Here is a 27,983-nt window from a genome sequence, read left to right as displayed (position 1 = left end):
CTCTCATTACTGTGCAGGCTCTCTGTGCTCTGTTTCAGATCTGTAGAAGGGGGAATACCGGTACCTTAGGGGTGTTCATAAACCCATGCACAGGAAGTTCTCAGCACATGCTTGACTCTTAGTAAGTGCTCAGTAAAGGATAGTTGACGTTCTCAGAGCTCAGGGCAGGATCTGGCATATCGTGGGTGGCTACTAAGTGACTATTGTATGAATGAATGTTGAATAGGGTAGTTGAGTGGAGGTGTGAGACAGCATCCTGAAAAACATTCACTTTAGGGTGAGGGCATACCGGGATCAGCAAGATTTCACTGTAGAAGTGAGAGGTGTTGGGCCTGGAATAGAAGGACTCACTGGGATTTACAAGGAGGGAAATAATTCCCAGCAGAAGTGGGAGAATGGCAGAGGTTGAAAAGCAGGTGCTTGAGGTGTGCTTTTGTGTTCAAGGCACATGTTTACCTTGTTCTTCCTCGTTGTTTTTGAAGTTGAACCCGGGTGCCGGACTGCCATAGGCGATGTTTACCTTGTTCTTGCTCCTACATTTTTTTCATTGGATCCCCCTGAAAACTCAAAACTCAAGTGTCACCACTTGAAAACAGATATTCCTGACCTTCCTGCTACCTTTGCCTCTTGCTTATAATATTCCTCTCTTCCCTCTTTGGCAAACTTTTTAACTTTCAGATTTCCACATAAAGCTCTCTTCCAGAAAGTTTTCCCTGGAGGAAACTGACTTCTACCCTCCCTCCCCCACGTTAATTTTTATTTCAGTGGTTCTACTTACTGCATTTCACATCTCACAGGCACTGCTGTACTTGTCTCTCATATTATCTGATCAGGTTAAATGTTTCAGTAGACAGTAAACCAAAGAAGCAAATCATGTAATTCCGCGTAGTGGTTGGGAGTGTGGGCCTTGGTGTCAGATTGCCTGGGCTCCACCTCAACTCGGCCCCTTATTAGCTGTATGACCCTGGGAAAGTTCCCTAGCCTTTCAGTACCTGGTCAGGTTGTGTGCAATTTAGAACAATTTTATCTCACAATTTTGTGGGTCAGGAATTCCGGCAGGGCTCAGCTGGGCAATTCTTGAGCTTTGTGAGGTGTGGACTGGTGTCACTCATGGTATTCAGCTGGAGACAGGGCTGGTCTAGAGGACTTAGGATGGCTTCACTCACATCCCTGGTGCCTTTAAAGGTACGACTGGAAGATTGGGCTTAACTAGGCTTAACTCCCAGAAGGAGCGTTCCAAGAGATGGGGAGTAGAAGCTGTTAGCTTTAAGCTTGGAACCAGAAATGAGCACAGTCTTACTTTTTCTGTGTTCTGTTGGTAAGAAAGTCAGAGCTTGCTCAGATTCAAGGGGAAATTCAACCACACCTCCTTGTGGGAAGAGTGTCAAAAAATTTGTGGCCGTCTTTAATCTGTCAAGTGTCTCACTGTCCTCATCTGTAAAATTAGAATAATAATAGTACCGGTCTTATAATTATTATAAGAATTTAATATAATAATCATAATATTTATAAAGTGTATTTAATATAATCATAATATTTATAAAATGTCATTTTATAAATATTTTATAAATACTTGTCATTATTTTATAAATTTTTAAATAAAATTTTTGTCATTATTTTATAAATATTTGTCATTATTATTACTGTTACTTGGTACAGGGTGCATTATTGTTTATGGTTTTTATTTACAGGATACATACAGATACAAAATTCTCTTTTCCAGAGTTTTTCTCATCTTTCTGGGGTGGTACAGGATTGCCATTATGAAACAATTAGAGAACTATACAAATTAGTATAGAATGGTTATAATTTATAGTAAAAGTAAATTTTGGAACACAGAACTTGTGTCATCATAACTCTGAGAGCCATCCAAGGAATTTTTTTTCTTTATCACTTCTATAGAACAAGAAAATGTCTAATACAGATCCAGAATATTTACTGTATTTTATCATTTAAGTCTATGGACAAAGGTCATTTAAAAACTTTTTTCCTGTGGGAGGGAGCATAACATGGACTCGAGAATTAAAGAGCCAGAATTCATATCCTGGCTCTGTCACTTACCAGTTATATTATCATGAGCAAGTTCTTATATGATCATGAGCAAGTTATCAAACTCCCCGTTTCTCAATTTCCTCATCTATAAAATGGTGATTATCAGGTTCTTGCAGAATTTTTTGTAAACAGATATAATATTGTTTAGCAGAGTGCCTGGCCTATTAAAAGTAGTCAGTAAATGACAACTACTAATAATAACAGTTAACCAAAAAGCCTTTTCTTTTCAGGCAACCAATGTGATAGGGGAAGGGAACTGGTTACTTAATCATTTGGTTGTTCAGTTCCTTTGAGGATTCTATGCTTAGCCCATTACCCCACCACCTAATAATGTGTTCCCCTGTATATATTCTTGTTTGGGCAACATTATCTTCTCCAGGTATAGAATTAAGGAATGAGATGGTGGGGTGAGTTTTGGAGATTCTAACCTGAGGGGATCATACAGTTGAAGGTGTTTAGTAGAGAGTCAGAGATTTGGAAGTGGTGGTCAAAGGTAAAATTTCAAATTTAGGCATTGTCTAAATTCCTTCTGTGAACATTTATTACCTGTTCTGTGCCAGCAAAGACAGATGAGATGGTACCCTCAAAGAGTTCACAGGTTTTGGAAATGTAAGTAACTGAACACTATAATAAGTTCTCTTACTGAAGTAGTTTGGGGTGTTGTTAGAGTACAGGGGAGGGTCCCCAGTCAGACCTGGGAATGGAGAGTGGAGAAGAGGGAGCATATCAAGAACATCGAGAAACTAGACAGCTGCTCAGCTGAGTATTGATGTGGAGTGAGCATTATTTGGAAGGTGGAAGGGTCAGATCTGAATAAATTATTTCCAGCATAGAAAGCATCAGAAGTGAAGGCTTTTGGAAGAGAGCAAGGCAGAGGTCAGCAGTCCACCTGCTTCAGAATGACCTGGCTGCTTATAATGCAGATATCCAGGCTCCAGTGTACAGTGGCTGAACAAAACTGTAATGGCATGCAAGAAACTACTTTTTAACAAATTTCCCAGGTGATTCTTTCAGCTAACCTTTACTGAATACTTGTATGCCAGATGCTGTTCTAGAGGATGACATGGGTTAGCACAATTACCTCCATTAACCTGTGAGATAGGATGAGGAAGTCTTTTGCCCAAAGTCATATGGCTAATGAGTGGTGTAGCTAGGGTTTCAGCCCACTGGCCAAGAACATAGCCTTTTGGAAAGCCAAAGGTAGTTCATTTTGGCTGGTTTCAAAATGGAAGTAATAAAGAAAAGACTGGGAGAGAAGTATGAGCCATGTTAAAACGCTTGGAATTTGGCTTCATGGATTTTTTCAGTGATGCTTTTTCGGTAATGCTTAGGCACTCAGAGTGAAAGCAGAGAAAGCGGATGATGGCTTTTTAGGTTTTTAGGGTAGCAAACTGCCATTTTAACCTCCACAGAGAGGTTAAATGAGCCTGACTTCATTCCTCCCTGCCATTCTTCTGCCATAAATCATCCCTACTAGCCTAAGCTCCTGGGTTTCAGAGACCATGCCTTACTCACCTGTGTATTCCAGTGTCTAGCTGAAACGGTTTTGTTTAACTGTGTGTGTATATATATTTTTTTGTTCTCCTCATTAGAACTTAAAAAGCTTCATGAGGGTGGGGCCTTTGCATATTTTATTATTCTTGGAGCCCTAGAACTTGCCACACAGTAGGAAGTCATTAAACATGTTGAATGATGAGACTTTCTCTGCCCACATAATGGCTTTCTGTCCCATATGGGAGTCACAATCAGAATTCTTAAAATGCCTGCCAGGCTCCTCTGACCCCTCTGGAATGTCATCCCCTACTACTCATTTGGCTCTGGTGGCACTCACATACCCAGCAAGCCCCTGCTTCAGAGAGTTCATACTTGCTAGTCCTTCTGTTCCAGATGCCTGCACAACTCATTGCCTTACCTCCTTATGCTCAAGTGCACCTCATCAGAGGTAGGAAGGAACAAATGAATGGCCTTGCTACTTTGGGATACCCTTTTTTTATTGTTTAGTTGTGTTAATTTAGTCTTACTTGTAACTTCTCTCCCCAGCCAAGCTCCTGGCTTTCCTGAACTTCTAATTCAGTGTCTTATATGTAAGCACCCAGTAAATATGGATTTGATCTGAACCAGTTGGCTTTTTTGTGTGTGTTTTTACCTTATATATGTTTATGTATATTTTTTATTGAAGTAGTCCCGGGTAGAAATGAGAGAAGCACATGTAGTCTTATCACAGTCATTTTCTAGATCTGCACTGTCTAGTAAGTGGCTGTTTAAATATGCATTAAATTAAGACCCTGGAGTCATACCTGCCATCTCTCCAGTGCTCAGTCCCACATGCAGCTGGTGGCTACCACTGAGCAGTGCAAATAGAGAGCAGTTCCATTGTCACAGGTAGAAGGTTCTGTTGAACAGCACTGGTCTAGCTGCTTAAAAAAAAGTTTGTTTTTTTTTTAACTGTTGCTGTGACAGGGAATTATTAACCTGGACCACAGATCAATTAGTGGGTTTCACTGCTGTTTCGTTTCTACTCATGCCGTTCAGAATCACGGTCTTATTTGTGTGCTTTATTGAAGGTCTCCCGAAAGGTTGAACATGGACCCTGTTGCCACACACAGCTGCCATCTCCTCCAGCAACTGCATGAGCAGCGTATCCAAGGCCTGCTTTGTGATTGCATGTTGGTGGTGAAAGGAGTCTGCTTTAAAGCACATAAGAATGTTCTAGCAGCCTTCAGTCAATATTTTAGGTATGTACTTGAGGTTTCATTCCATGACACAGAATGCTCTTCTAAAATGGAAATAATTTGATTGAATTTTGTTTGCTCCTCAGATTTTGCTGTGCTTAACTTTATAGCACTTTGTTTTTCACTTTTGTTTTTAAAGTAATTGGAAAGGAAAAGAACCTTTTAACTAAACTGTATTTGGGATGATCAAAAGTATTTTGGCACTTTGCCTTTAATTTTAATAATTCTAATTAATGTCATTCTTACCAATTTCTTATCCTTTCAAGATAAAAAGATTGAGAAATTGAATACCTGCTAAGAATTATTATGTGATAAGAAATCACTTAGCACAAAACATCCTATATGTTGTTGTTTCTATTAAAGATTTTAGTTTTTGTTTCTCAGTTGAATATTCTAAGAAAACCTTAGGCTTAAAATTAACTTATACCTGTAAAGCAATAAATTTTGCTTATATAAAAGATTTATTTGTTAACACTGAATAATATCAAGCGTTATTAGAGGTAAGAATTCTACATAAATTGATTTTCTGGTTGACTGAGACATCCCTCTTTAAGCACCAAAGCTGCTTTTTTCTTTTTTCTTTTTTTTTTTAGTACTTTTTGTTTCCAAAATGCATACCATTTTACAGTTCTAATAAACAATATATGGAACATGATTTAATTTTTCACTGTTAATCCTAAATCATCAAATTAAAGCTCCATCATCATATGTCCCATAATTAATTACTGAAATAGGGAACACTTTTTGTGCAAAATGATCCCAGACTTCAGGCTTTTCTGCTGCTGGTTTCCTCTGTCTTCCCATGGCAGTTAGGTTTGATGTTCTAATGCAACTGGTTGTTTTCCCCATTCTTATTCTGATTTGTACTTTTCATAAATAAGAACAGAACTGAAGGTCGTTTAGGGGAAACAGATGACACTGTTTTCTAAAATGTTTTCAACAGTCTTGAGAGTTAATTTACCTAACTCAGCTTGCTGTTTTATACACACCACCAATTCTTTACCTGTGAATTTGAAATGTCTGTATGTGCTTTATGGCCTGAAATATCTAATTGTCATACTAAACCTGAAATTTTGAAAAGTTTGTATCCTTTAGTTTTCTGTATCCTATCAACATTCAAGTAATAATGCATAAAGAGAATTCCATTTTGAAGAAATATTAAGACAGAGTGATCTTGTATGTGCTGGATGTATTTTGGCACTTAGTTTTGCTACTTCGTCTATGGTGTGTCATCCATACTACTGTGTGAGTTTTTTTTTAATTTGCAAATTTAATGAGTAAATTTCAGAATTTCACTTTGAGATCTTTTGTAAGGCTGGGTACCCAACACACTAATTCATCTGAATTGCAAATTTGGATGGCTTGTCAAGATTTTTGTAAAAGATTCAAACATACTGAAATTTAAAATCTTGGCATTTATGGAAGTGTAGTAATTTCATATATTAACCTGAATATAAGAAGGTGTTAGAATGTATGAACTTTTTAACACTGTAAACAGATATCCTTTCTTTCATCAGGAGCCTCTTTCAGAATTCTTCAGGCCAGAAGAATGATGTTTTTCACCTGGATATTAAAAATGTAAGCGGTATCGGACAGATACTGGACTTCATGTACACTTCTCATCTAGAACTTAACCAGGACAATATACAAGTTATGCTGGATATAGCACAGTGTTTACAAGTTCAAAATGTTCTGAATCTGTGTCACTCATTTTTAAAATCAACAACTGTAGAACAGCCACCTGGCATGCCTTGTAATAGTACATTCTCCCTGCAAAATACTTTGACTCCTGTTGCTAATTGTGTTATAAATGAAAATTACCCTCCTCCCTTACTGGAAGAGTGTTCAACAGATGTACAACATAATAAAGTTTTGGATGAATCTCATTCTCATGCTTCATCATCAGTTAATCTTCATCACTCCTCAGGTGAAATACCGAAACAAGCCCCTGATACTTTAGATAGCAGCTGCACAGAGTTACCTTTTAAACAGCCAAATTACTATTACAAACTCAGAAACTTTTACAGTAAGCAGTACTATAAACAAACTGCTTGTCCCAATAATGAGAAATTAATTGAGCAACCTTTTACTTTCAGTACATCCACAGATCTCAGTGCAGTAGAAAATCAACCTTGTGCTGTCAGTCATTCTGAATGCATCCTGGAATCCTCTGAACATTTGCCTTCCAATTTCCTGGCCCAGCCTTTGAGTGACTGTGCCCCAGAACCTGAACCGGACAACACATGCCAACAACCTACCAAACAGATGAGGCTCAAAAAGGCCATTCACCTTAAGAAACTAAATTTCCTAAAGTCACAGAAATTTGCAGAGCAAACATCTGAACCCAAATCAGGTGATGGTTTAACGAAGAGGATAGAATCTGTTAGTGAAAACTCTGTAGAGAAAACCAGCAGCCAAAGCACTGAAGAAAAAGAAGGTGAGGAACTTGTCAATCCAGAGAATTTTAATTGCATTAGTGAAGAGGAGAGACCCGAAGACACCACCACGTTGGAAGAGCAGTCACAGATGCTTCAGTCTCAGAGACAATATGCTTGTGAATTGTGTGGAAAGCCTTTTAAGCACCCAAGCAATTTGGAGCTTCACAAACGGTCTCATACAGGTACACTGACTCAGTATCTGCAGGCAAAAGAAAGGAAAGAATGCAGATTTTCAGTTACCACTGCCTGCTCCTGTTTTTGTAAGAAATTTTGCTATTGCTTGATGAAATCATTGATGTCTTAAAAAAAATTGGTGTTCAACTACTTTTTATTTTCTATATTTGATGATGCACTTTACAGAATAATCTTTAAAAGTTCTCTAAATGGCTTTATAGAGCCCGTTTAATAAAGATGGTATACTTTTAATTTTTATTTTAATTATGGTTTTATATTAAGCCTCTTGCACTCAATTTCAAATTAATTCTAAAACATAATTAGCTATCTTTGGATTAAGTTGTCTCCTTAGAACTAGATTAACGTATTGTTTTTAAAGAATAGTGTAGGTTAATTCAGATTAAATGATTTAGTTTGAGTAATTCTAAAAGTTCTCATGAAAGTAGTTTAAATCTTAAGCATTGTGATTTGGGAGGAAGGAGATAAACTTTATTAAACTTTAACCATTTGGCATTTTTAAATGAAAATTCTTACTTTTTGAACATTGAATTTTCAAATCTTTATTACTTAATTCCTATCTCCTTCCTTTCCCCCAAAGTTTTTTAAGGTGTAAAAACTTCTTCCTATAATTAAGCACGATGATTTTAATAACATATTAACAATAATTGTCTTATAGGCATGAGAAATAATGTGCTACAGGATACCTCCAAAGTAATTACTTTTAAGGAGCTTGTATAATTGCATTTATTGATTGATGAAGTGAGCTCCCAGTTTATGTGGGTGTTTACTACCTCATTGTACTGTTGTGAGACTTCTTAAGAAATTCCTTTATAACATTTAAAGCATTATTTGAATATAAATTACTATCATTATTATTGCAAGTAGTCCCAAATCACTCCGTCTGAAGACAGTATAATTGAATCTGTTTTTCCCTGAAACAGTTCATTTAGGTCAATTTTCTAGAGCCTAAAGAACACTGTGATTTTTTTTTTAATTTGAGAAACATATCTATTTCTCTTCAAAGGAAATAAAAATCAAATTTCTCATTCTGATAGAACATCTTTGAATGACAGTAGTTTTACAATCATAAGGCCAACAGGCTTTTGTTAAGACATAATGTTTTACTAAGAAACAGCTCTCAAAGTATGGTTTGGGAACCCTGCAGGTCCCGCAAACCTTTCATGGGTCTATGAGCTCAGAACAATTTTCTGAATAGCATAAGATGTTATTTGCCTTTTCCCTCTCCTCCTCTCACAAGTCTTCCAGGGGCATGATAGTGCAGTGATGTCATCACTCTGATGGCTGATAGGTGTGCTCGGCTATTCATGTGTTTTAAAGATCACTCAGTTTACATTTCTAATATGGTATATATCAATAGATATTACCCACATAAACAAAAGCTAGTTAGGGTACTCAATTTTTAAGAGTGTAAAGGGGTCCTGAGAACACAAAAGTTTGAGATCTGCTAGAATAGGGTAATTACCTTTGTCCCCAGTGAGTTGAGTAGTTGGTGACCATTTTTCAAAGTCTTCTATCTCATAATGGGGACTTTAGTTTATCATTGTCTATTACCCCAATAATTTCAGACATAAATGTTTGAGTCCAAAAATACAAAATTACTATGATTATAATTATCCAGTATCAAAAGCGATTAAACATTTTCAGGAAAAGGTCAAAATAAAAATAATCAGCGTGAGCCCAGAAAGCTAGCAAACTCGTTTCTTCAAAGTAGCAAGCGCCATCAATACACTAGGAAGGGAAAACGTTGTTTTTACTTTTTGAAGAGGTCTCTGATGAAACCACGGGATTTGAGGGGAGTGGGAAAAATGGAAGGTTCTCAGTGTTCTGGAGTCTCTTTAGACAGATTATATAGATTTGAGGCAGTACCTTGAAATACACTGTTAAACATTTTCTGGAGACTATATTCGTAACAGCTGTAGTAGTCCCTTTATAGCAGAGTACTGTTCTCTACACTGTTAACTCGAAATGTAATCATTAAGAGTTAATAAGATCATAGGTGACTAAGAAGTCAGTAGAGGATCACATCTCCCATAAAGAAATCTTATTTTTCCTTGTTAACATTTTTAAACAAGGTTGAAAGGCAGTGAAGAGTTTCAGGAGGTCCTGCCCTGTTTAGGGCACTTCTGTGTTCACAGCTGGCACATGTGAGTGTGTTACTCAATTACTGTTTTGGTAAAGTGAAGGAAACAGGCTGAAGAAAAAGGTGAACAAGGTTCGTGCTGTTCAGCAAGAAAACTCATATTTGATTTTCAACTGAAGGAAAAATCTGCATTCATAACCCAGGTGTGGGTTCAATGCAAATAAATTTTATTTTACTGTAACATACATTTATATTGAAGGAATTTAACTTTTCAGAGAGAATTAAATATAGATTTAACTTTTATCAAGTCTGCCTAGCACCTAAGGGTGAGAAAGAAGTAAGTGAAGGCTCCCCATTTTCATACTCATGATAAAGGATGTAATACTCTGTTTTGAAATTAGTACACAGGAGATAGTTTAAATATTTTTAACAAAAACTGAGCAAATATTACTAATGATTTTACAAGTTGCTTTTTTGTTTTGTTTTAGGTGAGAAACCTTTTGAATGTAACATTTGTGGGAAACATTTCTCTCAGGTGGGAATTCTCTTATTTACTGCTAATAATTGGAAACCTGAAACCCAGTGTTTATTTGTATTACAAATAAAGCATCCACTTGGACTCGTGAGAGAAGCCTCTGGTGATATCTAACTTTGAAGACTTCAAATTAAATCAGGAGAAAATAATTTTTAAGAAAACCAATTTCCAGCTTGCTGAGGGAAAAGTAGCTTTTTAAATAAGTGTGGGAACTCTCACAATGCCTTTTTTTTCCTTTAAGGGTGAGTCCAATCCTAGTATAGTTCTTCTCTTTCATGAATATAGTTCCAAGTTTCTCAGTAAAACTTGTTGAACATATACCAAAGGCTGCAGATTATGCTGGGCTAGGTCCAAAACAAATAATAGCCATCTTATTCTTATTGGGATTATAAATTTTAGAATGACAGAAAAAAAGACCAAACAATTTTAATTCCTTGCTTTTACTACTACCTTGTAGCTGACCTCTGTTAAAATAACTTGGAGAGGGTATTCTCTCATTCAGCAAACATTTATTGTGCCCTACTTTGGGCCATGTACAATGCTAGGAGCTAGAAATAAAGAAACAGAGAGATTTAGTGTTTCAGCAGAAAATTTAGAATGGCTTTTCTTTCTAAAATAGAAGTTAACTCTGCTGTCCATCCATGGGCAGGGATTCCAGAGGTCAGTAAGACAGAAGCTGCTCACAAGGGAGTACCCAGTTCTGCAGAGGAAAGAGTCACAGGCATTTTCACTTTTACCTACAGTGTGATAAATTCTGTAGTGAGAGCATGTGGAAATGCTGAACTGGGAACTGGCTTACCAATGGGGACTTGACAAGAACAGGCAACTGTGAGTCTGGTGCGAGTTAGGAGCGCGGGCCATGCAGAGCAGAGAACCAGCCAGAGTAGCACCTTTTCTTGGCCATGTTCCCCACGGAGCCAGCTCTTCTCATTTCCCCTTCATCTGTTGATGGCGTCAGTGCCATTTCCTCACACACCCCACCTACAATCTGAATTGCTTTTATTCCTCCTACTCTCTGATTCCCTAATAAAGGATACACCAAATCCTAACATTCTTCCTTTGTATGTCAGTCCTGTCCTCCCAAGACAACTACTTTCTGTGGGCCAGGGAACAATATCTTATCTGTGATTATATTCCCAACATCCAGAAAAACGCCTAGCCCCTCGTAAGTGTTCAGTGAGCATCAATGAACTGAATGGAGTAATCTCGCCACCGTTCTAGGGGAGGTCCTGGCTGCTTTAGACCAGCCCAGCCTGGGCGTTTGGAGCTTGGCTCTAGGCCAGGTCCAGATTTGACTCCTGCCTCTGCAGAGAGCTTACTGCTCTCTGACCTTGGGCCAGCTGCCTCACCTCTTTTCTTATCTGTAAAATAGGGATAATAAGCTCACTTACATCGCAGGGGGTGTGGGGATTAAATGCATTCATACTGATAAGTATTTAGAGCAGTGCCTGGCTCATAGCAAGTACTCAGGGAACATTATTTACCTGGCTGATTGCCATCACATCTCTCTCCCATCTTTCCAGTTCTCTCTAGGGTACCAGTCTTCCTGAGACACCATTTTAATCTTAGCAGCTGTGTTGTTGTGGAAAAAGCCTAACACCTGGATTAAGGACCACTAATAATTGGCAATCACTGCTCCTCTAGGCTTGTTTTTCTGATTCTTAAAATAGGAATAATGCTTTATGGGACTATTAGAAAAATTAAGTTAAAAAATGGATATGAAAGCCCTTTATTCATTTAAGTTGTGATAACAATATGAGTTAGGTTATTCTCTTGCCCAGTACCCTTCCGTAGCTCTCTACTGCTAACCAGATAAAGTGAAACCAGACACTCAGGCGTGTCTGTAGTCTGCCTTCAGCCTTCTCTCTGGCATTGATGCCAGGTTCCCACCCTCAGAAACTCTGATTCTGTCAGTTTGGTGTGAGGCTGGAGTATTAGTACTTTTTAAAATACAGCCATTTTGATGTGTGGCTAAGATTGAGAAATACTGCTTTAAAGCTTGTCCTGCTGCTCCTGTTCTTTTGAACTCTCCCAGGAGTCACCAGGTGTGATAGACACTACGGAAATCCTCCTTTCTTCTCTATTGGCATCTGTGTATTTTTTGTTGTTGTGAAAAATAACATAGCTACAAAAAAGCAATAAATTTCCAAGTACATTTTAACAAGTAGTTATACAACAGATTTTAAAGTTTGGTATGGTTTATAGTTCATAAACCATAAACAACTAGATTTTTCATATTCTAGCTATTCCAAGACACTGGAGACCAAAAGAAATACCAATATATTGATTCAGCAGTCATGTTCATTTAAATCCTATCTTCTCAATTATACTCTTCCTTCTCTTTTTTCTTCTTTTTTGTGAAAAATAACTATAAATACAAAAAAGCAATAAATTTCAAAGTACATTGCAACAGTTAGTTGTAGAACAGATTTCAGAGTTTGGTATGGGTAACAACTCTACAGTTTTAGGTTTTTATTTCTAGCTGCTCTAAGGTACTGGAGACTAAGAGAAATATCAATACAATGAGCCAACAGTCATATTCATTTATTAAACCTGACCTTCTCTGTGTAACTCCACCATCATCTTTGATCTTTCTCCCACTTTTTAGGGGTATTTGAGCTATGCCCATTCTAACTTTTTCAGGTTATTTGGTTCAGGGACCCATCTGGAGGTTGTAGGTTTCTGGAAAGTTACCCTAGTGCATGGAACTTTTGTAAAATCTTATATAATGCCCTAGGTATTCTTTAGGATTGGCAGGAATGGTTTTGGTTGGGGGTATTTGTGTATTTTTTGTTAGATTTTTCTGAATGTATCCTTATGGTTTTCACATATATATTGCTGTCATTTTCATAGTGAAAATGAAGAAATTTTTATGAACAAAGACTTTTTAAAAACTTCATTCAACAAGTGTTTGTTTCAAATGTGCAGTGTCCAGATTTGAACACTGGTGCCTGCCCTCAAGGTGCTTATTGTTTAGGGAAAGAAATTAACCGATAAAGTGCAATGAAAGATTTTGAAGTGCTGGAGCAGAAATGTGGATGGGGAATATGAACAGAGAAGGGAGTTTTCGTTTCTCCCAGAAAGATGTGAGTGTTGGGGTGAGGCAAAGGTATGAAATGACTTAAGAGATTGCTTAGGTGAGCCTTGAAGACAAGTGGGCATTTATTTGAAGAGCCTGGAAATCTGGAAACAAGGCCCAGGTAGCAGTTGTGTTGTTCATACCTAGGAAATAATGCCTGCTAGCCAGTCCTTTCCCATAAACCAAAAAAATCATTTTTCATAATGAATTGCAGTAAATATTTGTGGTTGTGGTGGATTGGAATGCTCCCGTGTGACTTGCCAGAGTGTCTGCTTTGGGTAGAAGTGAGTTCTTAGAGTTTGCCTTCTGGAGGGTTTGAAAGTTAGGAAGCAGATTTGCCAATAAGAATCCTTCATTTTGTTTATACAGAATTTATTATTTGTAAGGATTAGTCTTCACCAAAAGAAAGCTAATCACAACCTTAATAGTGACTCAGCAAGCCTCATGGTGCATCAGCTAAAAAAGCTATTATAATCTTAGATTGTAGCAACAGAATATATATCTGTTAATATAATTCTGAACACTGTCTCTCCAGATCTCAGGACATAAGAGTCATGCCATACTTTAGAGTACTAATGAGTCTCCATGGAGCAATGGGCCTCCCAAATGAAGTAGAACATGGCAAATTGGAATGTATCCAGAGGAGAAAAAGGATAAGTGACAGGCTTGGAATTCCTGTCACATGAGAGGAGAAAGAAATTTTGATGTGTTTAGCAGTTTTTGGTAAGACAGTAGACTTGTTCTATTTCTCCAAGGAGAGATGTTTGAGCAGATGTTACAGAATGACAGGTTTTGAGAGCCTCCCAGCTTTCTTAGCAGGACTGTCCAGGAGTGAAACTACTTGCTACCTTGTGTCCAGGGAGTGTTATCGAAGGTATACCAGCATTCTTTAGGAAGCTGGCTTAGATCCCTGGTTCCCAGTGGATTAATGCCACAGGTGACAAAAATTTCATCCAATCCATGGTGAAAATGCAAAAAGAAGACATCTTAATGAGCTTCTCCTAAGCTTTAAAATTTGTAGCTGTAAGATGATGTTTTCCACACTTTTGGTGTTAAAACTGTCCTTTTAGTCACTTTATGATCATTGTTTAGATGGCATCTCCCTGTTAATCCTTAATTATTTTCTTTCCACTTTTACTACTTAGTGAAATCTTCAATCTTAGAACTCCTGAATTAAATGACTTTTCAGATCTGAGATCCCTTTCATCTCTAAAATTTTATGATTCACTGACTTTTTTATGGAGATGAATCACTCAGCTGTTATTAAACAAAGGAATATATGTTGAGTTTGTGCTTAAATTCTGATGTTCAAGTAAATATCGGAAGGAGTTTATTATAAAATTTATTCAAGACCACAGATGTTAAGGCTTTTTTTTCTACAGCAGGATTTTTCTGTTCAAATTGCTAACAACTCCATCTTAATTTAGTAAAATGATATTTACTTAAAATTGAAATTCCTTTACAGCTGAAATTTATTAGCATAGGTTTAACAGCACAAACTTTGGAGTAGGCACACAGCTACTGACTTACAGTGTTAGATCCCAGTTGTATGACCTGAGGCTGGCTACTTAGCTTGTAGAGCTTCTGTTTACTTCTCTGTAAAATGTGAATACTACTAGTTTATTTACAAATGATATTTGCAACTTCTTAGCAAAGTGCTTCATGCCTAGTGCACTCTTAATAAATGGTAGCTATTATTATTGCCACGTGCTAGAGTTCTCATGGACTCAGCTATAGAAAATTTCTAAAATGCAGTCTGTATTATATTTTGTACCAGAGTATATCAAAAGTTTACCAAAAATGAAAGCATTCAGTTGAAGTTCCCGTCTGCTCCCCTGTTTGGTATCTAATTTGGTGTAAATTATCTGAATGTATTATTGGATTTATTTTGTCTGAATGAAGCTATTATTTTTATTGAATCTACTTTTATGCTGTTTCTCAGATATACTTCTTTATCTCAGGAAAGATAATTATTTTCACTATATTCCAGTATTATATAATTAAAGGGACGTTTTGAACCTTTTTTGTGTGTATAATTTGGTGGTCTCTATAAGTTTTCTTTTTTAAAAAAAATTATTTACAAACACTCTGTATCTGACAAACATACAATACCCCTACTTTACTTCCCCCATCTCTGCAAATTTACTATTTCTAGACCTCTCCTATAAGTGATGTCATGCAATATTTGTCCTTAAGTGTCTTGCTTATTTCACTGTGCATAATATTTTCAAGGTTCTTCCATGTTACAGCATGTTTCAGAACTTTACTCTTTCATATGGCTGAATAATATTCCATTTTGTATTTGTTTTTTTTTTGCATGGGCAGGCACCGGGAATCAAACCCGGGTCTCTGGCACGGCAGGCAAGAACTCCATTTTGTATTTGTACAACATACTGTTTATCCATTTATCTGTTGATGAACATTTGGATTATTTCCACCTTTTGGCTATTGTGAACAATGCTGCTATAAACATTGGTGTATTTGTATCTGTTTGAGTCCTTGTTTTCACTTTCTTTGGGTATATACTTAAGTGTGGAATTGTCAGGTCATACTTAACTTTTTGAGAAACCATTATATTCCTTTCCACAGTGGCTGGTCCACTTTACATTCCCACTAATAACACACTGGAATTCCAATTTTTCTGCATCCTCTCCAGCGCTTGTTAATTTCTGTTTTCAATGAGAGCCATCCTTGTGTGTGCAAAATGATATCTCACTGTGGTTTTGATTTGCGTTTCCCTAATGGCTAATAATGTTGAGCATCTTTTCAGATGCTTATTGGCCAATTGTATATCTTCTTTGGAAGTATGTTGGTTTAAGTCCTTTGCCCATTTTTTAATTGTGCTTTTTGTCCTTTTGTTGTTATGTAGTAAAAGTTCTTTATATAGTCTAGATATTAAGCCATTATATGATATAAGGTTTGCAACTATTTTCTCCCATTCTATAAACTGTCTATTTTCACTTTCTTGATTATTTTCTTTTATGCACAAAAGTTTTTTAATTTTGATGAGATTGAATTTATCTATTGTTTTTTTGGTTGCTTATGCTTTTGGTGTCATAGCTAAGAATCCATTATTAAATCCCAGGTCATGAAGATTTGCCCTATGTTTTACCTTCTAAAAGTTTTGTTTTAGCTTTTATAGTTAATTTATTGATCCATCTTGAGTTGATTTTTATATATGGTATAAGTTAGGGAGCTAATGTCATTCTTTTGCCTGTGGATATCTAGTTTGCCCAGCACCATTTGTTGAAGAGACTATTCCTTCCCCACTGTGTAACCCTTGCATACATATATCAGTTGGCCATAGATGTGTAGGTTTATCTCTAGACTTTCAAGTCTGTTCCATTGGTCTATATGTCTATCTTTATGCCACACTGTTTTGATTACTGTAGTTTTGTAGTACAGTTTGAAATTGGGAGTGTAAGTCTTCCAGCCTTGTTCTTTGTTTTCAGAATTGTTTTTAGTTATTCAGGACCCCTTGCAGTTCCATAGGAATTAGAGGATCAGCTTTTCCATTTCAAAAAAAAAAAAACTGCCTGAATTTTGATAGGGATCACATTGAATTTGTAAATCACTTTTACTAATGCTGACATCATAACAATATTACATTTTCCAACCCATGAACATGGGATGTCTTGCTATTTATTTAGGTTTTCTTTCATTTCTATCAGCAGTGTTTTGTAGTTTTCAGTACACAAGTCTTTTGTATCCTTGGTTAAATTTATTTTTAAATGTTCTTTTAGATGTCATTATAAATGGAATTTTCTTAATTTTCTCTTTGGATTGTTCATTGCTAGCCTATAGAATCAAAATTGATTTTTGTGTGTTGATCTTATACCTGCTTCTTGGTTGAAATCTTTTACGAGCACTTGTGTATTTCTTTGGGCATTTTAAACTTGCTTTACTGTTGCCTATTATAATATTAAGTGGAAGACCATTTGATTATATTTGCTTTGAAAACAACTGTAATGATTTTTGTAAAAAAGGAAAAATGCAACATTGTGAAATATTAACTCAAAGAATGCATTCCAGTCATAATATATACATACTTTATGAAAAACTTAAAACAAGAGGAATATGATTTAACTGAGCAGATGTTGCTATTCAGATTATTATATAACAGATCAGCTTTTCTGAACTTGGGAGTGATTGATCTACAGTGGTAGTGGTGCATTATCTTAACAGCAAAAACTCTCAAGCAAGCTTCTCCAGCATGGCAAAGTAACTCTTTGTCATAATGAGTACTCAAAAAACATACTAGGCTTGTCATAGAATCTTTCCTGGCCTCAGGTTTTCCTCTCATACAAGAGAAGACTTTAGATGCCTACACACCCAATATTAAATTCTGGCCCAAATAATTACTTGTCATGTAACTGGCAAATAACTTTTTCTACCCAAATCTCAGTTTTCTATCTTGAAAAAGAGACAACAGTACCACCTACCAAGGGTAATTCAGTAATGCACATAGGCCAAAGGATGCATAGCATAAAGTAGCATTTCAGCAAATATATATAGTTGTTTTATTGTTATTAGTAGTCATTCTGTTTAAAGCTGAGTATTTCCCAGAATTTTGCCGAATTCTTTCTCTTTGGGTATCTAAAATATACCCAAATATTTTCTAAACCATATTTATCAGATTCTTAGCTGTGATATAGCTCAGTGTTTTTCAGTGTCTGAAAGAAATAACAAGCCACCCATGTTATATAATATAAAATCCCCAGGTAGTTCATCAGCAGAGCCATATCAGGCCAACATTTTTTAGTACTTTAAAATTTCCACACACAGTTGAACTTCAGGCCCATCTTCAAAGTGATAGCCATTAACTATCTTTGCATTTAAATACAATTTGTTAGTTGACTTTATTGTCCTCACTGCCGTTTGGGCCTGTATCTATGCATGGAAGCCTGCATACTCTTAGTCTTGGGTGGCATTAGTTCATTTCAGGGTTTCTCTGCAATAGAGAACCAATTAATTATAACACATTAAATGGGGGAAATGAAAAGTTGAGACTGACTGTTAAATGACAGCATTGGAATATTTTGTTTCCAAGTCCTAATTTGAAACATTAGCAAGTAGCTTTTTGATACCTGAGGCCTTTACAGTTTTAATTTCACTATTCTTTAGGCAATTTAATATCAACTTCCTATTGATTAGTACATGAAATTATATTTTCTGATCTCTATTTAATAGGTTGCTCTTTATAAAGCCCTGCTAGATTGAAAAAAAATAGGAACATAAAAGATTCCAAAACAGAATGACTAGCGTGTTACATCTGATTTTCATTTGTTCCAATGGTAAAATGATGTACTGGTCAGGCAGAATTAACTATACAGCCAGAGGAAATACTTTCTGAAAATGTCTTACCTTATGAACAAAAGTATATTGTTTAGAAAAAAAAAGATGAGTATTGACATAATCATGTAAAAGTACCTTTTGTTTTTGTTTTCAAATGATGCTTGCATGTAGATGACCCAACCTAAAAACAGTAAGAAATAAAATATACCAGGATCTGTTTTAAAAAAGTCTTTAAGACCACCAAGGCATTCTCTAGACTGCTTTGGGGCTCATTTAAGAGGGAAGCACCACAAAAGTACATGCAAAGAAAGAAATGTGCCTAAGAAAAGGACACAAGTACAAGAGCTCACATAAGGTGCTTTTGCTCAAGAGTGCAGAGTTTAAACCCATCCCTTGTTCAGCAGGTGTCTGAACAGAGTTAGAATTTGGCTGGTCCTTTTTCTTTTGGCACATGGGTCCTCTCAAGTTGTACAGTCTTGGCTTCATTTGCAAGTTGCATAGAACCTGAAGAGATCTGTCAATTTCCTTTTGCATTTATAAAACCTTTCTAAAAACAAACTTTTATTATTGGCGTGTTTTTCTTTTCCTTTTTTGCAGGCAGGCAACTTGCAGACTCACTTACGTCGGCACTCTGGTGAAAAACCATTCATCTGTGAAATCTGTGGAAAGAGGTCAGTACTAGGCTTATTCTTATGTACGTAAGAAATAACTTACAGAGTATCTTTGAAAGTCAGAGTTTTCTGAAGCTTTGGCCTGCAAACCTACCATTTATGGGCTTACTCTACCACTCACAGGTAAATTCAAATTCTCCAGCAATTCATGTGCCATGCATGAGAATAATAAAAAGGAAAAGGAATATCATTTTAACAAAAGAAAGTCTAGGACAGTAGTATTAGAAAGGAAGTGGAATTTTACATGAAGCAAAATTTACCTTCATTCTAAAAATGTCTATTAAAATAGAATGACCCTAAGGAGGTTACTGTTTGGTTGAGGAGATGAAACATGCAGCCTTAATGACTGTACTTCAGGAGAGATTGGGGTCAGGAGTGCCACTAGCCATGGACTCATCAAGGGTTATGAGAGTTCAGCAGCAGGAAAGATAGAATTCAGCCTTGATAGCCGAGTTACTTGGGAAATGAGAATTGACTTGGCAGCTGAGAATCTTATACTTGAGATGGAATGAAGTGGGTGGCAGTTTGATTCTACTCCACAGTGTGGAATCAATAACGACGTGCCCCCTCCTAGGTGCACACAGTTCTATGACCTCAACTTCCCTTCCCATCACATGGGTCATTTATTGACGGTTCATATACTCTGTCATCTAATGGTTGTGTTAGGACAACAAGCATCAGCCAAGACTATACCAGTCACATAGCTGTATATTCACTAGATGAAGAAGCAGCTCTTGACTCACTTCCAGGAAAATGGTTTTCTCTGCAGATGTTAGAAAACAAACTACAAAAGCTGCACAACTAGCCAGTCTCCCTTTCCACTTCAGCTGTCTGATCCTTAAAACCAGTCCAGTGCCCAGGTGTTACAAACGGCTCATTTCAGGTGCTTGGCAGCATACCCTTTCTACTTCTCCACCTGCCATCACTTCCCTTTTACCCCCTGAATGTCCTATTTTGTGCAGTGTTTTAAATGTGAGCTTTGTGAACCCCATTTTAAAGTAGGGATCATACCTATATGTAGTGTCTTCCCCCAAACATGCATTATTCTATTATCAAGTGTAGTTGGATGGAAAGAGCAAAGATTCTGCATGAGGGCCTGGGTTGATCTAAGTCAAGGTCATGACCATGCTTGAACTTAGTTTCCCTATATGAAAAGTGGCAGTGAAAATGCCTACCTTACAGTGCTAAGGAGAGTATTATGTGATATTTATCAAAACATCTAGAAATCACTTAGATTATGGTAGCTACTGTATGAATGCTAGCTTCCTTTCTTTGTTTGGTTTCCTTTGTTTATTAATTTTATGTTTTATCTGTCCATTGTGACTCATCTGTATGAGTCTCCAGTAGACAATAGGAGCAGAAGCTCATTCTATAGGATATCTTGGGTAGGTAAGGGGAGGATTCTCTCAAAATGACCTTATGAGCTCAGGAACTCACACTTGGACTTCACTTTATAATGAAAAGAGCTGGGTTGGGCCTGCTGCAACCATGCCAAAATTTACTCAGGGCTGCTTCAGGGGTTGCCCTCGTGGTGCTGGACCACCAAGCTGGGATGCTGTCCAATATGTTCCAAGCATCCTAGTGGCACCACGAGGCAAAGGTCTTCACCCTGCTCTCAACTCCTGAGCTATGTGGTTCAGGTTTTTTTTCTCTTTACAGCTCCTAAGGTTAAACCAGGGCAGAAAAAAAAATTTAAAAACAAAATGCTTGTGTTCAGGAAGATGGCAGAATAGGATAGTTTCATGAAACAATTAGAGAAGTGACAGAAAAACAACTGGGACAATAGTTCCAGGGTGTGAATGATCTGAGAGGGTCTTCTACACTATATAGGGAAGTGCTGAATGAAAAAGTGGAAGAATTGGGATGGAGAGGATGGCTGGGTGTGGCTTGGTCATGACTCCTCTGGGGACAAGAGGCAGCACCCAGATAAGTGTCTGCCCTCCACTGCTAGCTTGGGAGATCAGCCCCCTCAGCTCCACAACTGGGAGAACCCTTGCCTTATACCCTACAAAAAATTAACTCGAAGTAGACCAAAGACCTGAATATAAGCATTTGTACCATAAAACTTCTAGAAGAAAATATAGGGAAACATCTTCAAGATCTAATAATAGGAAGTAGCTTCTTAAATTTTACACACAAAGCTCAAGCAATGAAAGAAAAGATAGATAAATGGGAACTCCTCAAAATCAGATACTTCTGTGCCTCAAAGGACTTTGTCAAAAAGGTGAAGAGGCTGCCAACTCAATGGGAAAAAATATTTGGAAATCACATATTGGATAAAGGTTTCTTATCCTGCCTACATAAAGAAATCATACAACTCACCAATAAAACAACAACTTAATTATAAAATGGGCTAAAGATATGAATAGACATATTTCTTTACAGCAAAAACAGGTAAGTAAAAAGCAAATGAAGAGATGCTCATTTCCATTAGCTATAAAGGGAATGCAAATCAAGACTACAATGAAATATCACCACACACCGATAAGAATGGCTGCTTTAAATAAAACTACAAAGGTTGGAGAGGGTGTAGAGAAATTGGAACTCTTATTCACGATGGTGGGAATGTATAATGGTATGGCTGCTGTGGAAGAGTTTGGCGGTTCCTTGGAACACTAAATATCAAGTTGCCCTAGAACCTGCCAATACTCAGTATATACCCAGAAGAGCTAAAAGCAGTAACACAAACAGACATTTGCACATCGATTTCATAGCAGCATTATTCACGGTTGCCAAAAGATGGAAACAGTCCAGGTACCCATCAACAGAGGAGTGGATAAACAAAATGTGGTATTTACATAGGATAGAATATTATGCTGCAGTAAGATGAAATGATGTCCTAAAACAACATAGATGAACCTTGAAGACATAATGCTGAGTGAAATAAGCCAGACACAAAAGGAGAGATACTGAATGATTTCTCTATTATCAAGGAGGTTAAACTTAAATGTAAGGGAATAGATAGAAGTGAAGGCAGTTCATTAGTGGGTTATAAGTAATATTGCCATATTGAAGGTGAATGTGATTGAAAGGGTTATGTAGAACCATGTATCTCACTAATTAATACTACAAATATAAATAAGTTCCTGCATGAACTACTTCAAAAGTATGAATCTTGTACAGTCATTAGTAGAGGGGTATGGGGGGAAACTACTGTTGCATATGATGGCCTATATTTAACAGGAATACATCAACAGTATCACAGCAATACCAGGGGTAAATAATTTGGGGGGAAGTAGAAGACTTAAGGGGAGGTATGGATTTTTTATTTGATAAGGATGTGCTTATCTGTTATTTTTCTCTTTGGAACAATGAAAATTGTCTAAAATTGACAGTGTTGTTGATTGTTCAACTAAGTGAGGATAATGTGAGACATGGATTGTTTACTTTGGACATTATCTGTGATGCCCAATGAATGAAGGTGGCTGAAGAATACATTGACTAAAAAGTAGAATGGCAAACTATAGTGTATACATATGATGGAATACTGTATGGCCACAGAAAGGAATGAAGTTTTGAGGCTTACAACAAGGTGAATGAACCTTGGGGACATTACATGGTGCAAATTAAAGCCAGATGTTGTCTCTTTTAGAAAATACTTATAAGAAAACTGAGGCCTAGATTGTAAGCTCTTACAGCAGTCATATTTAGTCCAGAACTTTCTAGATTTTGAGATGCTGTGCTATGTATGTATACCGTGGTATTTCCCTGGAACTTTGGGTACCTGTGTGATACCTAAGACTCAGAGTTGCAATTTTGCAGCTCTGAAAGTCAGCATTGCTGCAGTCAGCATTGCTGCAAACAACAACCGTTGAACTGAAAAAGAGATCAGACTTCAATTAGAGATAAAAATGAAGATGATCTGGTCAGGTCTAAGGTAAATCAGAATACAGGGTAAAGGATGACGTTGTCTGTATTTTAGAACTTTAGCTACTGTATGAGACCAAAGGGAGAGAGGTCTATCTTGTCCAAAACCTAAATTTTCTGTAGCACAGAATATAAATCATTCCTGTATGGATAGCTCGTTTCAACAACCCAAACACATGGAGCACAGAATGGGAATGAGGGCTTGTAATTCTGTATAGCTTAATGTAATACCCAGATACATCCTAGATATGTTGAGTAGATAATTAAAAAGTATTGGCAAAGACCCTTAGAGATCTGGAGAAAAATGTGGAACTATTAAACTTTACTGCTGGGGAACATTGGGGACTCCCAAGTCAATAAGACAAGTCCTTGATTTTGAAGCTTGCTCTTTTGAAGCTTGTTTCTGTAGTGGAGAAGCTAAGCCTACTTAGAGTTATGCCTAAGAGTTACTTCCAGAAAACCTTTTTTGTTGCTCAGATGTGGCCCCTCTCTCTCTCTCTCTCTCACTCTCTAAGCTCAACTCTGCAAGGAAAATCATTACCCTCCTTCCTATGTGGAACATGACATCAAGAGATGAAAGTCCCCCTGGCAGTATGGGACATGACTCCCAGGGATGAGCCTGGCCCTGGCACCAAGAGATCAACAATGCCTTCCTGACCAAAAAGGGGAAAAGAAATATAACAAAATAAGGTATCAGTGGCTAAGAGAGTTCAAATGGAGTCAAACTATTGTGGGGACTACTCTTAAAGCAAGCTTAAGCTAGATGTTGCTAATTATCACAGTTTACCAAACACCAACCAACACCATTCCTGTTAACTCTAAAAAACACCTAGGGCTCTGAAACTATTATGTATGGAAAAGCCATGACTTTTTCCAGATCCAGTCTTGTGGGGGCAGCCATGTTTCTTTCTTTTTTTTTTTTTTCAGTATTTTTATTGACAGATTTTCATGTACATGGTATACAGTCATTGGCTCACAATATTATCATATAGTTGTGTTTTCATCACTATGATTAGTTTTGTTGTGTTTTTTTTTTTCATCACTATGATTAGTTTTGTTTTTGTTGTTTTTTTTTTTTTAATACATGGGCAGGCACCAGGAAACGAACCCAGGTCTCCGGCACGGCAAGCGAGAACTCTGCTACTGAGCCACCATGACCTGCCCACCATGATTAGTTTTTAGAACATGTGCATCACTCCAGAAAAATAAATAAAAGGAAAAAATCATACATCCCATACTTCTTACCCTTCCTTTTCATTGACCACTTACTAGTGGTCCATCTACCTAATTGATTTTACCCCTTATCACTCCTATTATTCATTTATTTTTTATCCATGTTTTTTTACTCATCTGTTCATACCCTGGGTAAAAGGAGTATCATACACAAGGTTTTCACAATCACACGGTCACATTGTAACAGTTATATCTTGTATAATTGTCTTCAAGAATCAAGGCTACTGGGACACAGTTCAACAGTTTCAGGTACTTCTCTCCAGCCACTCCAATACACCATAAACTAAAAAGGGATAACTATATAATGCATAAGAATAACCTCCAAAATAAGCTCTCAACTCTGTTTGAAATCTCTCAGCCACTGAAACTTTATTTTGTCTTATTTCTTTCTTCCCACTTTTGGTCAAGAAGGCTTTCTCAATCCCTTGATGCCGGTTCTCGGCTCATTGCAGGAATTCTGCCCCACATTGCCAGGGACAACCTCTGGGAGTCATGTCCCATGTAGGGGGGAGGGTAATGAGTTCACTTGCCAAGTTGGTTTAGAGAGAGGGAGGCTACATCTGAGGAATGAAAGAGGTTCTTTGGAGGTGACTCTTAGGCCTAATTTTAACTAGGCTTAGCCTATCCTTTGCAGAAATAAGTTTCATAGGGGTGAACCCCAAGATTGAAGACTAGGCCTATTGATTTGGTTGTCCCCACTGCTTGTGAGAGTATCAGAAATCCTCCAAATGGGAAAGTTTAATATTTCCTCCTTTCTCCCCAGTCCCCCAAGGAGACTTTGCAAATACTCTGGGATATATCAGGGCATCACACTAACCTGGACAAACCAACAAAATCTCATGCCCTATTCAAGATTCCATGTACTTATGCTGTTATTAACTAAACTGACCACACAAGTTAAATTGGTAGTACATTACTACCCAAAATATAAATTTTGCACCAAATAAACATCTCCCCCTTTGTTTTCACACAGAAGTTGAAGCTTTAAAATATGGACAATATTATCTTTTACCCTAAATTCTGCTCTACCTTAGTCCTATCCAGATCAGTTTCCTTCATATTTCTACTTGAAGTCTGATCCTTTTTTCAAGTTTTTATTAAACAGTTCCTGTATGGGGTAATGCTGACTTTCATAGTTTCAGAGCTCTAACTCTGAGGCTCAGGTATCACATAAATACCCAAAGTTTCTGGGAACAACCAGGTTATATACAAACAGCTCAGTATCTCAGAATTTAGAAGTAATAGTTTATAACTCCTGAATATATGTGAGCGCTATAAGAACTTACAATCTAGGAGCCTTTAAAATAGGCCCCAACCTGATAACCCGTGTTCTAGTGTGCTAGCTGCCGGAATGCAATATACCAGAAACAGAATAGCTTTTAAAAAGGAGAATTTAATAGGTTGCTGGTTTACAGTTCTAGGGCCAATTAAAACAAGCCTTTAGAAATGTCCAATCAAAGGCATCCATCCAGGGTGTTGCAGCTCTTTTAGAATTTGTCTAGTAGGTTTTCTGGCTTTAGCCGGAAAACCCTCGAGAAAAAAAAAAAAAAGGCATCCATCCAGGGAAAGATACCTTGGTTCAAGAAGCCGATGAAGTTCAGGATTTCTCTCTCAGCTGGAAAGGCACATGGCAAACACGGTGTCATCTGCTAGCTTTCTCCCCTGGCTTCCTGTTTCATGAAGGTCCCGGGGAGGCGTTTTCCTTCTTCATCTCCAAAGGTCATTGGCTGGTTCTCTGTGCTTCCCTTAGCTATGTCTTTCTTCTCTGCTCTTTCTGATTCTCTCTCATTCTCCAAAATATCTCCTCTTTTATAAGATTCCAGTAAACTAATCAAGACCTACACAAAAGGGTGGAAACACACCTCCACCTAATCCAGCTTAACACCCACTCTTGATTGAGTCACATCTCCAGGGGGGTGATCTAATTACAGTTTCAAATATACAATACTGAATAAGGATTAGAAGAAATGGCTGCTTTTACAAAATGGGATTAAGATTAAAACATGGCTTTTCTAGGGTACATACATCCTTTCAGCATATCCATGCTCTCGACTTTAGTTCACCGAGTTTTTATGTTATAGTTGGTCCATATGAGTGAGGCATTATAATATTTGTCTTTTCGTTCCTGACATTTCATTCAATATACGGTCCTAAGGTTCATACACCTAGTTGCACGCCTCACAACATCATTCCTTCTAGCCATGTTTCTTTAATCCTCATTCGATATTGTACGGTGGAAACCCTTTTGATTAGATTATCTCCATGAAGATGTGGCGTGCCCAGTTGTGGGTATGGCCTTTTGATTAAATGGAGATGTGTCTCCACCCATTCAGGGTGGGTTTTGATTAATTTACTGGAGTCTTTTAAAAGGGAAAATATTTTGGAAAAAGCTTCAGAGTCCACAAAGCCAGAGACCTTTGGAGATGCAGAAGGTGAACACTCCCGGGGAAGCCTTATGAAGTGAGGAGAGAAAACTAGCAATTGTTGCCATCTCACTTCCCAACTGACAAAGGTGTCCAGAAGACTAAGACCCCAGCAGACACCAACCATGTGCCTTCCCAACTGACAGAGGTGCTCCGGATGGCATCAGCCTTTCTTGAGTGAAGGTAACCTCTTGTTGATGCCTTAATTTGGACATTTTCATGGCCTTAAAACTATAAATTTGCAACTTAATAAAGTCCCTTTTTAAAAACTATTTTATTTCTGGTATATTGCATTCTGGCAGCTAGCAACCTAAAACAGGCTCTATCTCAGATTCTACAAGAGTTTCACACACTAAGATTACCTTCGGGAACCTACAGCCTCCAGATGGTTCTCAGGCCAGGTAAGTCCTGAAACCCAGAGGGGCCAGACTCGCCAAGAATATCAACTAGTTATACCCCCCCCCATCCCATACTGTCAACACCCCTTTCCAATGTGAACAACTTGGAATGGGCATAGCCCAAATATCCCTAAAGATTGGGAAAAGGGTCAAAGGAGAAGGGGGAGTTATAACAGAGAAGATAGGATTTAACAAATGAGAATGACTGCTGAATCATTATATTGATATTTCTTTTAGTCTCTAGTTTGGAGCAGCTAGAAGGAGAAACCTGAAATTGTGGATCTATAACCTATACCAAACATTGAAATCTGTTCTATAACTATTTGTTGCAGTGTTCTTTGAAATTTATTGTTTTGGTTTTTTGTGTGTATTTGTTATATTTACAATAAAAAATGCTTAAATAAATAAAATAAAATAAATGCTTGCATCAATAAAAGGAGTCAAAAAATGTAAAGAAGTTTTAAACATACATTTCATATGAAGCCAGTCCATTTCTGATTATATTCTGAAGTGCAGTTCCTTCCTCCCTCAGGGCCTTGCAGTTATAATGAATCCCAGGCAGGTGGAAAGGCTCTAACTTGAATTCTCACTCATGGCAGGTTTGCAGCCTCTGGTGATGTCCAGCGCCACATCATCATCCACTCGGGGGAGAAACCGCACTTGTGTGACGTCTGTGGTCGAGGTAGAGTGGAGGCGTTTACTTTTTTTCATGATGACTACTGATTAAAGTGTTCTTAGTCCTTCAGTTTAACACCTGTTTTGGTTTCTCTAGGGTTTAGTAACTTCAGTAATTTGAAGGAGCACAAGAAAACACACACAGCTGACAAAGTCTTCACCTGTGATGAATGTGGGAAGTCCTTCAACATGCAGAGGAAGTTGGTCAAGCATAGAATCCGGCACACGGGTGAGCGGCCCTACAGCTGTGCTGCCTGCGGTGAGTCTTCTGACTTCTCAGACAAGGCAGCCGGCAGGACTCCCATGGAGC

At 37.5% G+C, this 27,983-nt stretch overlaps 1 protein-coding gene and 1 non-coding gene across 6 annotated transcripts in view; both read left to right on the top strand.

Moving 5' to 3' along the window:
• ZBTB49 (zinc finger and BTB domain containing 49) overlaps window positions 1-27,983 on the top strand; it is a 37,154-nt gene that overhangs the window by 583 nt on the left and 8,588 nt on the right. The window contains exons 1-7 of one of the 5 annotated variants that reach the window (XM_077136383.1): window positions 4,742-4,787; window positions 6,302-6,362; window positions 6,881-7,482; window positions 9,986-10,032; window positions 19,004-19,077; window positions 27,598-27,680; window positions 27,771-27,932. In XM_077136383.1, coding sequence (XP_076992498.1) covers window positions 6,334-6,362; window positions 6,881-7,482; window positions 9,986-10,032; window positions 19,004-19,077; window positions 27,598-27,680; window positions 27,771-27,932 — 997 coding nt within the window. In that variant the 5' untranslated portion in view covers window positions 4,742-4,787; window positions 6,302-6,333. Of the gene's footprint in view, window positions 1-4,616; window positions 4,788-6,301; window positions 7,483-9,985; window positions 10,033-19,003; window positions 19,078-27,597; window positions 27,681-27,770; window positions 27,933-27,983 lie in introns of those variants that run through there. The other 4 variants (XM_077136382.1, XM_077136380.1, XM_077136379.1 and 1 more) reach the window with 4 other exon arrangements.
• LOC143663769 (U7 small nuclear RNA) lies at window positions 25,649-25,710 on the top strand. Its single transcript, XR_013166154.1, has one exon. It is a non-coding gene; the product is annotated as a U7 small nuclear RNA (small nuclear RNA).

Source organism: Tamandua tetradactyla, chromosome 19, assembly GCF_023851605.1.
Source record: "Tamandua tetradactyla isolate mTamTet1 chromosome 19, mTamTet1.pri, whole genome shotgun sequence".
Classification (NCBI taxonomy): Eukaryota; Metazoa; Chordata; class Mammalia; order Pilosa; family Myrmecophagidae; genus Tamandua; species Tamandua tetradactyla.
Note: the sequence above shows the minus strand (reverse complement) of the source record. Positions and strands in the feature narration are given on the sequence as shown.